Raw genomic sequence first — 14,120 nt, forward strand, 5'->3', positions numbered from 1 at the left:
CCGGTTCAGGCCGGGCCAGGCAGGCAGCAGCTCGGACACCTCAGCGCGGATGAGTCCGGTCAGAAGCTCCATGGATGGATGTAGCCTGTTCAGGGGACGGAGCTGAGCCGCGTTAGCCGCATTTTCTGGACAAATAACAGGTAAGATTTCGCTCTTACACGATCGGGATTAAGTCTTAACACATGTGCACACCTGTCTTTAAATATATCTATGTGTGTCTTTTTATATTTAACCTGATTTATTGGCTTTTTAAAAAGGAAATTGATCACCGAGGCTAAAGGCTAAGAGCTAGCAGCCGGCTGGTCAGGGAGTGTCCCACTGACAACATGAGACACCGGTGTCAGAAAGTGGTGCTTTTAATAATAGATATTATTGTTAAAACACAATATTTATACATTAAAACCCACTAATTACTGAGTCAAGGCCCGTAACGAGCAATTAATGAGCCTTGGTTGGCAGTGTGTGTCCGGATATAGGACCTAATACCTTCATTAAGCTCAGTTCTCCTTTAAATTAATTACAACCTCAAATCCTGTTTGTGATTCCACCTTAAATCATCATTTAATTACCTTACTATAATAATGTCAAGGGGGTGGAGGGATGTCACGTACAGTGAGGCTGCAGCCACACCCATGCTGTGGTTTATTCCCACCTTACATAACAGGCAAAAAAAAGGTTAAATAAAGGATAAATAGATGTGTTTTATGTGGATTAAATGCCTGTAATTACATTCTTCTGCTCAGTGAGGCACTGATTTGTGTTTGGAGCAAATGGTCTCTTGACTGTGAACACACTAGATGGCACCAAATTACAGATTTAGCATCTCTACAGTGTGACACAATCAAATATCCATATATTCTTTAATTTACACTAAAATGGTGTTTTAGTTTGTGGGTTTTGTGTCTAATTTCACGCTAATTTTGATGCTCATTGGGATGAACTGGCTCTGGGCCTGGCTTTCTATGGATGACCTATTTTTTTTCCTTCATGCATGGCATCGTGATGAGCTCGGGCCTGGATATCATTAGCATGCACCTAGTGAACAGGAAGCTCAGCACATAATTGGGTGTTTTCTTTTATCCACTAAAAGTGAGGCTGCAGTTTAAGTATTTAATTAAATAATCAATCATTTAACTGAGGAGAAAGATGGTGTCAAAAATAATGAACCCCTCCCCAACACAGTTTATAAATTTCTTCAAATAGCATCATACAGTGAATAAGTCTAATCCTAAATATCAGATTAATGAAGCCTACGTGGATCTGGTAATTAAATCCAAGTGCAGTATATATACTGCAGAATAAAACATATTAATCATAATGCAATATATGATATTAAAAGAGATAGCCTATATTTACACATTAACTAGACCACTGTATTACAATTATGACATAACCACAACATCTTATATTAATGTTGTATTATTATAAGAAAGATAGGATGATCATTTCTGAGGCTTTAAGATGCGTTTAATGACTTTAATTAACTCTGGCATGTGAATTACTGAAGTGACCTCTTTAAGAAGGACACCAGTGCTGAAATCAATAAGTCAATTCACTGGAAAACTATTGATTCTGTTTTGAATATCTTATTAAAAAGACAGTTAATATTCTCATCTCAATATCGTCAGACACTGAACGATTAGCTAGATTTTCCTATCACTTTAGGCTCTTATTGGACATTTATCATCATGTTTGATATAAAACGACTAAAAATATTGATTATTGACGTTCATATTTGGCTATAAAATGAATTAATAGAACTTTCCCTGTGACCTAGTTTGGGAATAATCTACTTGATGACCTAATGCTGATATGATGATCACTCCTCCTGACCTGACACAGCAGTTTGCGTTGTAGCCGTCGTAACGTATGCAAACTACACAATCTTATTCACATTTACCAAACTTCATATTCATATTTATGTAAAATCTCCGGACACAGTCATGCTCGTCTTTACCTTTTGATCAGTGACGTCGGCTCGTTTCCTCCCGGAGCGGCGGTGGTGGAGGTGCCAGTCAGTCAGTCAGTCAGTCAGTGTTAAAATCCCACCACGGTGTCACCTCTGTTTCCTGAAACCTTCCCGCTGACCGACAACCGATTGACCGACGTCCGACCGACCGGTCTGAACAGGCTCACAGCAGCAGCAGCAGCAGCAGCAGAGGTTTTTGTGGCTGAGCTGGTGGTGACGCCTCTTTCTCTGCCATTGTCCTCATTCTTTGTAAGGAGGAGACACTTCTTCTGATTGTGGCTCTTCTGAGTCGAGTTGTCTCTGTATCATTTCCTCTGTGAACGATAAGGACCCCCTCCCTCCTCGTCCTCGTCCTCCTCCTCCTGTACCACACAAATCCCCAGCAGCAGCAGCAGCAGCAGCACCCCCTCTTCTGGTTCTGCCTTTTGTCATTTGCATAAAAGGGTGCAAAGCGACTGCAGAGGATTGTTTTTTGGGAGTCCAGCTCTCTCATATCTCACATTTTTAAGCTCTTGTTTTGTCTCTTTAAGTTGTTTTATAGACTTTTATAGAGTTTTTATCTTGTCAGTGAAGCCACAGACTTAGTTAAAAACATCCCTGTGTGTGCCCTTGTGTGTTTGGGATAATCCTGACTCAGTCTGGAGACAATCATGTTGTGTCGTCGTCTTGGTCCAGTCTTGGTTGCTGCTGCAGCTCAATGAGTGATGCATCTGTTTGTGAAAATATGTCCTCTTTTCCTGAAGGCTGCTGGGGTTTTCTTTTGTGGTGCTGCTGAAATGCTGTTCTCTTCCAACATCTCTCATCCACCGGCCTCTATAAGCTGAAACCCTGCAGCCTTTGCAAAAAGATGACAACACAGAAATGGGAAAAAGGGCCGAGAGTTAAAAACCCCCCAGCCATGCAGTTAGCTGATAAAAGAGAGCTAATCCTGGCTCTGTGATGGGCCGCGGCATCAGTGCTGCTCGGCTCTAATGCAATCTGCCTTTTGGCTTTCGCTTTACAGTGTGTGCTGCGTTTCAGAGCAGCATCACCTGGGCCCTTTTGTGTTCAACCACAATGAAACGGCATCAAATTGAGCTGAACTGGTTCACCTCCCTCTGGGGGTGGGAATAAAAAAAATGCTTACCTGCTATGTTTTTGTGCATTTATAATTTCTAGGCTACAAGTATTTTTATTTTTTTCTCCTGTAGCTGTCAGACTTTTCACAGAAAAAAATAAAAGACAGTGAAATCTGCAGTGCAGGTAGAGCTGAGGTCTCCATATTGGAGTCTTTCTTTGCAGTATTCCAGACTGTCTGGATGGAATAAGTTGTTTTTGTTCTCCTATTGGCCTTTTTTTTATCTGGAGCAAGCATTATGGGATTTTGCACTTTAATGATTTGTGTTATCAGGGGGTTCGTACTCTCTTGGCAAACAAATTGAATCGAAGGCAACTGGACTTGTATTTGTCTAGCAAGACGTTTCATCAGTTCGTAACGCATCGGTCTGACTAGTCCTCTACTACTCGTCCCAGTTGCCTTCGATTCAGTTTGTTGCCAAGAGATAATGACGACCTGGATGAATGGGAATATTCACAGAAACATCAGGCTCTTTGATCAGCCACAGAGCCGTCAAACCTGAAGGAATCACAACAACAACAACAACTGTGCCTGTGCATCACGCCACATTCATATCAGGAGAACACGCATGAGAATAATGACTTGTCAAGTTTATTTTTGTAGAGCAGTCCAGTGTTGTTGCAGGCTTTAGGACCCAGTGCCTCTGTCTGGGCCTACACCTCCCTCCCTCCTGCAGAAGCCGGGGCAGACACTAGCGCAGAGCGGTGTTGCCTCTCAGCTGATGCACTCGCAGCTCACTGAGCACCGACTGCCTTTTTTTTAATCATATATATATCTGTTTAAATTCTTCCTCTTCCCGTCTTTTTTGCTTTTCCCTGTTTATCTCCGGTTCTTTCATTCATTCAGTCATCCTTTCATTCATCGGAGGGGTGGATCGCACCGTCCGCCCCTCAGAAACTTCCTGACGGAGCCAGAAGCTTTCCAGCCAGCTCGCCGGCTTTTTGGCTTTTTTTTTTTCCTTCTCCTTTCTTTCTGTGAGAGAGGAGTGACGGAGAGTTTTCAGAGCTGCTCGTTGAGGATCAGGATCAGGAGAGGGATGGTGTGATTCCTGTAAAGAGACGAGAAAGAGAGAGGAAGAGGGAGAGACGCTCCGGCAGCATCACCGAACCCCCTCCTCTCCTCTCCTCTTCCCTCCTCTCCTCTCCTCGACCCCCTCCTCTCCTCCTCTGTCTGGCTCTCCCAAATAACACCGGTTTTAAAGAAAAGGTAGTGGGGGGGCGACCACCACCAGGCAACATGTCACAGACTAGGAGGAGCACATACACCCGGGTGAGTGTGTGTTTCTAGCTGAAGAATGAATGAATGAATGAATGAATGAATGAATGGGACAGACTGATGATGCTGGTGTTGGTGGTGAAGTTGAGCTCTGGTTGTTGCGCCATTGTTTCTGTCACGTCTGTTCAATTCAATTCAATTAGTTTCACCCTGTCATCATCTCCCTCCTGTCTGGTTTCTACTGTGAATAGAAAAAGGGTTTCTATTCTATTTCTAATCCATCCCACCGCTGCTGCTGCTGCTGTGTGCGTGCACGCTCCTGTCTGAATTGTCGCCTCTTTGTTCGGCTCCGATGCCCCCTCCGGGTTCAGTGTTGCTGCTGCTGCTGCCATGTCGGTCTGTGTGTCTGTGTGTGTGTGTGTGTGTGTGTGTGTGTGTGTGTGTGTGACGACTCTGTGGTCCTGTAAACTAGACCAGAGGACGATACTGTAGATTGATGAGGCTTTTTTATGTTATCAACACACACACACACACACACACTGACTGGACTTCCTGTTTGTCATTCGTCTCCCTCTGAGTCAGGGAGGGATGACATCACATCAGTGCTCGCTTTTCAGATTTTTTTAGCAACAAAGAGTGATATTTTCACCCCTTACTCATCAAAAAGCAGCCGAATAGTCAAATCCAACCACAGTAGCAGCTTTTACTTTCTGTTGAAAACAAAGCAACATCATCAACATCAACATCTGGGCCAAGTTTCACCGGCGCCTTCATCAAAACATAATGAGTGTTACTGTACAGTGCAGCAGCCAAGTGACTGTTTATATCCTTATTTCAGTGTTTGAAGTCGTCGGTGTGTGAGCGTTGCGTGTGTTGTAAGAGTAGAGTGGCACTAAATAATTCAGCACGCCCCCCTCGGGTCCTGTCTTCTGCCTCCAGCGCCGCGGCGAACAGGTCGGAGCCACTGGCTGCACAGCACTTGACTGTTTAGCCCTTTAGCCCTTTAGCCTCAACACTGCAGCTTTAATTATTTTATTGTTGCAAGGACGAACGTATAAAAAAACACAGCAGTAGAGCCTCACTGTACCAGTCTGAACTGATTTAATGTATTTTACATTAAAAGACTGTTTTGGTTTTTGAGAAAGACTCAGGGATGCAGCAGCAGCAGCAGCAGCAGCAGCAGCTACAGTACACGACCGTTTAAAAAAAAAAGTATTTTTCTCTGTGTTGTGAATAACGAGGGAGGTTAATTAGACTCGAAGCAATCAGGGGAATTCATGTTTTTGCATAACTGCTGCTTCACTGCTGAATATCTTAACACTGATGTGAATAAAACAACGTCATCTGCAACTGTTTTGAAATGTCTGGCTTCGTGTGTGTGTGTGTGTGTGTGTGTGTGTGTGTAAAGCGCTTAATGTTTGCATATAGGACGGCGCCCTATTAAACTGACATCATAACTTAGAGCCAGTTATTTTTCCTTTAATACTTAAAGGGATACTTCACCCAAAATCAATAATTCACCAATTTTCTTCTCACTGTCATGCCAAGGAAGGGTTTGGAGAACTTTCTGACTTATCAAAACGCTTTAGGAGTTCCAGGGGGGGTCCGACTGGCAACGTGTTTTCTTATAATGGTGGTGGATAGAGTTCACTTTTGAATCGTCCAAAACACACTATGAAACATCCAGATACCTCCATACTGCTCGTCTGTACTGACCCAAGTGTCCTGAAGCCGCCACATGAAAAAGTTGTTTGGAAAAAATTAATGTGATCTCTGTTTTTATCCTTGTTGTAGCAGTAGCTCCCAGTGGCTCTGTTGATGTTTGTGCACATGCGCGAGATTTGCTGCGAGATGTTTGTTTGTCGTTGTAAACCATTGGATGTATGATGTAAACACGGAAGAACATCTCGCAGCAAATCTCACGCAGCCACTGGGAGCTACTGCTACAACAAGGCTAAAAACAGAGATCAAGTTAATTTTTTCATGTGGCGGCTTGGGTCAGTACAGACGAGCAGTATGGAGGTATTTGGATGTTTCATAGTGTGTGTTTTGGACGATTCAAAAGTGAGCACAATCCGCCGCCATTACAGTATATGAAAATCCAAAAGCGTTGTGATGACTCTGAAAGTTCTCCAAACCCTTCCATGGCATGACGGCGAGTAGAAAATTGGTGAATTATCGCTTTTTGTGAAGTATCCCTTTAACCAAGAGTAGAAATAACTCTTTCCTATATTCCTGCTGGGAGTGTTTCTCTTTATGTCGTTGGCATCAAGGCTCTCATTCCCAGGCTGTCGGTGAGAAATGTAAATAGTTGTGTAACTTGTGTTAAGACGTGACATCGTCTTTGAGCTTAGACTCCAGAAACCACCGTTTTACAATCATTAAAATTCTTTAAGTGATTTTAAAGAGGCCGTAAAGACACTGAAACAAAACACTCTTTCTTTACATATAATCACATTCCACTATATAAACACTAGACTTAGATTGACCTCGGTCAGTATTGACGACCGACTGTTGATTACACACAGCAGAGCAGAGCGGGGTTCACCACCACCACAGACAAATGTTAACTGTCCCGCCCTCATTGATCACACCTCCACCTCCACCCAGGAGGTGAATGAAGGATGTGATCTGTCATTCGACCCCCCGCCCGCCCCCCCCGCTGCCCGCCGCCCACAAGGTGTGAAGGATGCACCACCGACGGCGGCCGAGTGTCTCGCGCCCGCTGTGAGAAGCTGTTTGGTGAAATTGAACAGTGATGATGTGGTGATTAGAGACAGAGACAGAAAAGTCTACTGAGATGATTATAATGATCAGTGTTCATTTATTTATATGAAGGTGTGTTGATGAGAGAGAGTGTGGCCATGTTTGTTTTTCAACTGTAAAATGTTCACATGTCTTTACCAAATAATAGAGATTGAATATTGTTATGATCAAAACTCTCAACCAGGGCTGCAACTAGTAGGCTAGTCGATTGATTGATGGATCGGTCGGGAAATCAACAACTGTTTTGAAAGTCCCAAACATTTTCTGGTTAAAGCCTCTCAGATTTATATATATATACAGTATATCTTATAAATGTATTAAGCAATCTGAAAACATCGTCTTGGGCTCTGGGAAGTTGTAGCGACTCGAGTGCTTTTAGAACTACTTTCTGACATTTGATAGATAAATTGATTCATTCACAAGGTTGTCAGCAGATCTGCAGCTGTCTCTCAACCATCAATATCAGTATTAGTCTCAGAAATCTTAGTAATTATAAGCAGCAATGTTTTAAATCTTTATACATTGCACCAGTTTGATTATTTATTAGATATTTTCCGTACACATCATACTCATCATTCCCCTGTGGCCGTTCTGATGTTAACACTGAATTTCTTACTGTGCACCTGCAACCTGAACACTCTGCAAAACCATCTGAAACGTACCACACTTTTATCATTAGGACAACTTCAATTCGTAACTGCATCGTAGTTTACCTCCAACTGCTCCTGTTTTTAACTAGACTTCTCTGTTTTCAATTTATCTTTGCCACTTTTACTTTTTGGTATTTCGGATATGCTTATGCATATTTCAAACGTTTTGTGTTGTGTCACGGCTATATTGTAAATGAGGTTGCTCCTCAATACATTTCCGTGTTAAAACAAGTTAGTTCATCCCTCTAAATTACTCCACAGATTAATTTTGTGAAGCATATTTGTAAGTTTGGAACAGGTTCAGGATTTGTTAAAAGTAGATTCAGATGTAAATTTATTGCATCCTGTAAACATTAACAGGATAGAGGATAAAGGAGATCCATATAAGAGAGGTCATCCTTCACAAAAATCAATCAATAAACTTTAAATTGAAATGAATAAACAAAAATAAAAGATAATTCTAATGTTGCCTTTCGTGTGTCTGATTTGATATATTGATTAAAATGTGATTTATTTCAGAGCGCTGTCTGACAGAAACCTGCAGTGTATTGAACAGATTCTGCTGCTGCTAATGAGACTCATTCTGTGAAGCTGTTTTTATGCTGCTGCTGTTTTTGTTTTGTTTTATCTTTCTGTGTTATTTAACCCTTACGTTACACATCAGCAGCAGCAGCAGCAGCACATGGACATCGTGTGTTTACAGTGAAGGAGAGTCGGAGCATGATCTCTTTACAGAGTAATAATATCTGCTCCTCTCTCTGCTGTTCTGCTGAGTCACCACCACTTCTAGGACACCATGCTCTAAATTAGGTTACGCAGGATTGTTCAAACACACAACACATCACGCAGGCAGCTCAGGTCAATTTGCTCCTGTTGAAATGTCTTTTTTCTCTCTTCTGCTTCATTCTGCGTGATGATTTCTTTCTCCACACGTTAGAAACTGCTTTATGAAATCTCATCCCGGGAGGTGATTGTTGCTGTGGAATCGGCACACACACACACACAAAAAAATTGGCTCCTTCTCGGTTACAAAGCAAGTGCGTTGACATTTGGAGAGAGCAGAACGAGGACAAGGCCTCGCTTTCACTGTGTGTCTGGTCCCGTGCAGCTCAGTGGGTCTGAATGACACTAAAACTACTTTTTGTCCCGTGTCTCCACTCAGCAGGTCGGACGCTGTGTCCTATAAAAACACCTTTTATTGACACCAGTGTCCACAGAAAACCTACAGTACAGTGTGTGATGTTATGGTGCAGTTGTATTGTGTTTCACAGCTTCATCCATGGCACATACTTATCAAAGCATCCGATGAACGTGTTGCTAGTTGTTGGGTCAATTTCCTCACTGTGCATTTGTGTGAATAAAAAGTATAATAAGTTAATGATAAATGAAAAGTAAAGTTGATATGATAATAAAATGTGATTATGACCTCTTTAACCTTTGCATGCAGGGTGCAAACATCCAGTTTTATGAGCTGCTAAATGCAGTTGGGGCAAAATGGACGAAGCATAGTTTTGTTTGGCAATATTCAGTCTATTCATGGATGCCAAGTATTGATTTTTTATTTTTTAAATCGCAAATATAAAGCCGTTGATACTAGAGCCAGTCTGTCTGCTCCACAATCACATTTTGCAAGAAAAAAAAAGGCTTTTTCTTATTAGACAAAACTAATGTTGAAACAGTTTTATATAAGTTGCAGTCGAAAATGTACGTATCTCAATTTGTTATATCAGTCCTTAGGACAGGAAGTACATTTTTCATCTACTTGCACATGTGCAACCAGTAAATATACTGGGGTATTTTTTAAAGGGATAGTTCAACATTTTGCAAATTGGCCCATTGCATTGCTATAATCCCTATAGTCTTATGAGTAGGTCCGTTACCTTTAATTGTCGGTGCAAGCTGTTTTTAGAACGGCGGAGCAGAGCCACGGAGTTGTTTTTGAGGTAAATGCAGAGACTGCTTGCCGAAAAACTGCCCCTGACGGGGGGCAACGTCTCGTAACGTTCTGTTTTTACTCATAGCGTGGTGAATGTGCGGGTCACAACTTGTCCACCAGAGCGTTTTCGAGTTGTTGGATTGTGTATTTGGTGAGTTTGATGAGGGAAACCAAGAAATCCCATTAGCCTCCATAGCGACAATTAATGGTAACGAACCTACTCCTAAAACTATAGAGATTATGGCAATGGGCCAATTTGCCAAAATGTTGAACTATCCCTTTAACACTGGTGAACTGTGATGGGGCAACTCAAAGAATCTGGTATCCGTCATTACAAATGTCAGGCCAATATGTGTGATCATGAATTCAAAGGAAATGTGAATATTATTTACTTTGCAAGACGACTTACGGCCCATGAATTTTCTGTTTGCGTTCCTAAAATTTTAAGTTTGGGGCCACTGTGCTAAAAAAAAAGTAATAATAATAATATTGTATCGTGACTTTAACGCGGATGCTTATCGTGTTTTCTCCCTCGTCTCGCACACAGACCACGAGCAGTGGGAGCAGCAGGATGAGCTCGGACGGGGGCGGGCGGCCCGTCAAGGTGGGCTCCCTGGTGGAGGTGATCGGGAAGGGGCAGCGCGGCACGGTGGCCTACATCGGCACCACGCTGTTCGCCTCCGGGAAGTGGGTGGGAGTCATCCTGGACGAGGCCAAGGGCAAGAACGACGGCACGGTGCAGGGGAAACGCTACTTCACCTGCGAGGAGAACCACGGGATCTTCGTCAGACAGTCACAGGTGAGAGAAGAGACGCTGGGAATCTGATCTGTAACTGGAGGAGGAGGGAAACTTTGTTCTGTGACAGGAAAATTGAATTCTGTTTCCATTTGTAGAGGCATTTCAATGTGCTAGAGCTCAAGATATCTCTATTATATTTTCGTGAATCACAGCTAGGGATGTCACGATCCTAGATTGTCTTGGTTCACGGTACTATGGTTATCACGATTATTATGCATTAATTAATTTCACAACACTATGAATGTGTAAAATCAAATATAGTCAAAAATACAATTACATTACTAATAGTTTACACAAAGTATCTATATAATAAAGTATCTATATAGGACCAGTTATTAATCTTTCAGAGGAAATGTTTAAAATAGTCAAGTCATTAATTGTCATCTACTATACCAAATGTTTAAAGGGATAGTTCAGCATTTTGACAAATTAGCCCATTGCCATTATCCCTATAGTCATAGCAGTAGGTTCGTAAGCTATTTTTAGAACGGCGGAGCAGAGCCGTGAGCTGCTCAGAGCTACACTACGGAGGCTCATGGGATTTCTTGGTTTCTCTCATCAAACTAATCAAATACACAATCCAACAACTCCAAAACGCTCTGGTGGACAAGTTGTGACCTGCACATTCACCACGCTATGAGATAATAACAGAACGTTACCAGACAGAGTCGTTTTATAGGTAAATTCATGCAAAACTGCTGATGCGCGTTCCCGTCAGGGGCAGTTTTCAATCAAGCAGTCTCTGCATTTACCTCTAAAACAACTCTGTCTCGTAACGTTCTGTTATTATCTCATAGCGTGGTGAATGTGCAGGTCACAACTTGTCCACCAGAGCGTTTTGGAGTTGTTGGATTGTGTATTTGATGAGTTTGATGAGGGAAACCAAGAAATCCCATTAGCCTCCGTAGCGTAGCTCTGAGCAGCTCGCGGCTCTGCTCCGCCGTTCTAAAAACAGCTTGCACCGACAATTATAGGTAACAAACCTACTCCTAAAACTATAGGGATTATGGCAATGGGCCAATTTGCCAAAATGTTGAACTATCCCTTTAAGTTTATTTTAATCGTTTTTTATTTTTATTTCAAATGACTTGCTAACATTTAAATTCCTACCAGTTTCAATGTTACCAATGTTGACCAGTATCTGTGCATTTACCTTTACTTTGGCAACATCCGCCGATACGGTTCTGCAGAAACTTGGAGCAGGAGATTGTGCTGTTGTCCCCTCATGTCCACCCCCATCTCTCTATTGTTTAGCTTCTCTTCTGTAAGATGTTTTGAGATTTTCTCTTTTATCTGATGCAGTGGGCTGTGTGGAGGGGGGTTGATATTTTTGTCTGCGTGTGTTGTCTGCGTGGTGCCAGCAGCTTTAACCGCTCCAGGCTGCTGCTAGCTGTTTTGATCAAAAACAACTCTCCGAAAATGTACCGCAACGCCTCCCCACCTATCACAGGAGAACCAGAGTTCACCTGTCGCTGCCTGGGCGGGGACTGTGTCGGTGTCACACGTTACTGCTGTTAGTCTGCCACCACTGTGTTAGGTTTTTTAATTGTTTGAAATGGCAGATTTGTCATTTTGGAGTGGCAGCAAACACACCCAGAGTAAACAGAGTAGAGTTAAGCCGTTTATCCACACTGGGTGTCATGCATGAACAGTTTGAGAGTCTTATGCTGAAGCCATCTCACTTAGTTTTTTCCTTTGCTTGTATACTCGTTTTGCAAGTCAAACTGCAAACTGCAAACTGCACAAACCAGTACATTAGATACAGGTGGCATCAGCCCGGGTGACACCTGTTGATAAACGTTATGACCATTATATCATCTATCTACTGTACACTCCAGGCTGCGATATCAGAGCTGTTTCCATCTCAGAGTCTCAGCAGGTTTTATTATTCACAACAGTGTCTCTGAAGAGTAAGAAAAAAATGGTATCAGAAATAAACCAGAATCACAGTGTCAGTGCAGATAAATTGGAAAAAATGGGTTATATGCAGTCAGATGCCAGAAACACATTTTTACAAAGCAAATGGTTCATGACTAAACCAAAGTAGCAGATAAGATAATCTTTATATCAGAGACATTTTAGACATTAAAGCTGATGTTACTGGATGATGACACTTGATAAATCTGTACACTAGACGTTGCTTTGCCAGTAAATTTAAAAGCAGCGATAAGATATGTCAAGTTCGTTCAGATTTTTCATCTTTGTATCACATTTAAACTCCATAAGCCTTAAAGGTGTACAGAAAAGAAAACTGAATTTGAGCCCACTCTGGATCATAAAATTAATGTAATAACTCACATTTCAGACGATGTAGGCCAAACTTTATGCAAAATTCTATTTTTGAGTAAATCCGGGATGAATTTTTGTATTTTTTTTTGTTATTTTTTTTTCCGCATTGGATAATGCAGGCGCACGGATTATACGTCAGCCTGTACACGATTCATCAGCCACTGATATTGGATCCGCCATCTGTCATTTAAACGTCTGAGACACACACACGGAGCTCGGTCTCGCCCCAAGCTTTGAATATCCCGCCCGCTCGATAACAACCAATCAAATTCGTTTTCCTTACTCGGGTAAACTCGTGTTGCAGCTCGTGACAACTCTGCGCGACAAACAGGACAAACGGCCATTTCTGTACACCTTTAAGTAAACAACAATTATACTGTATGTACAGGATTAAATCACTTGACACTTAAAGGAGAATTGCGGTCATTCTCTAAGTAACGCTCTACAGCTCTAGGTCCCCGAGTGCAACCATCGGAAAAAATCAGAGAAAAATATGTGAAGCCCGGACCTAGCTCTCCTCCTGCTAGCTGCGCTACACTGCAGATAAACAGCAAAGTAATGGAGGAAATTCTTTTAACCGTGACTTTGGCCTCTATATAATGCTCAAAATACCACTACACATGCTTTGCAACATCCACCAGTTCCTTACCACACAACACTGAGTGTGTATAAACTCTGTTAACATGAGAGAGCAGTGTTAACATGTGTGTTTTTGTCACGTTAGCTCTGTTTACGCTAGCTTCCTGGTTAGACCTTACTAGTCGGCTGTCGAGCTCGTTTCCTTAGGAAAAAAATGATTTTTATATTCATATTGATGCTTTTTTTCCCATCCAAAATCATTTTTTTCCTCCTAATTCCATGTTTTCCTCGCATTTTTGTCTTTGTTGATATGGAAACAGTCCCGAGCTCGACTAGTAAGGTCTACCCAGGAAGCTAGAGTAAACAGAGCTACGTGATAAAAAGCTCTCTCATATTAATGGAGTTATACACACTCAGTGTTGTGTGGTAAGGAACTGGTGGATGTTGCAAAGCATGTCTAGTGATATTTTGAGCATTATGGCCAAAGTCAATGTTTTAAAGTTCTGCCCCCATTACTTTGCTGTTTAACTGCAGTGTAGCGCAGCTAGCAAGAGGAGAGCTAGGTCCTGGCTGCACATATTTTTCTCAGAGTTTTTCCTATGGTCGCACTCGGGGACCTAGAGCTGTAGAGCGTTATTTAGACAATTACCGGAATTCTCCTTTAAGTAAAACAACAAGTATCTATACACGATTAAATCACTCGACACTTAAGAGCGACTCTCTCCTTCTGAGTGGTTCCTGCTTGAGTTGATCCTACTCAACAACAACAAAGTAAACAAACCAGTGTGTTAATGTTAATG

At 42.0% G+C, this 14,120-nt stretch overlaps 1 protein-coding gene across 18 annotated transcripts in view; it reads left to right on the plus strand.

The window, feature by feature from the left end:
• The window catches only part of dctn1b (dynactin 1b), a 61,490-nt gene continuing 47,370 nt past the window's right edge, over positions 1–14,120 (plus strand). For 7 of the 18 annotated variants that reach the window (XM_085768188.1, XM_085768189.1, XM_085768190.1 and 4 more), the window contains exons 1-2: positions 3,791–4,355; positions 10,201–10,452. In XM_085768188.1, coding sequence (XP_085624314.1) covers positions 4,323–4,355; positions 10,201–10,452 — 285 coding nt within the window. In that variant the 5' untranslated portion in view covers positions 3,791–4,322. Of the gene's footprint in view, positions 141–3,772; positions 4,356–10,200; positions 10,453–14,120 lie in introns of those variants that run through there. The other 11 variants (XM_085768203.1, XM_085768202.1, XM_085768206.1 and 8 more) reach the window with 4 other exon arrangements.

This window comes from Trachurus japonicus, chromosome 22, assembly GCF_045865225.1.
Source record: "Trachurus japonicus isolate A0001 chromosome 22, Traja_1.0".
Lineage (NCBI taxonomy): Eukaryota > Metazoa > Chordata > Actinopteri > Carangiformes > Carangidae > Trachurus > Trachurus japonicus.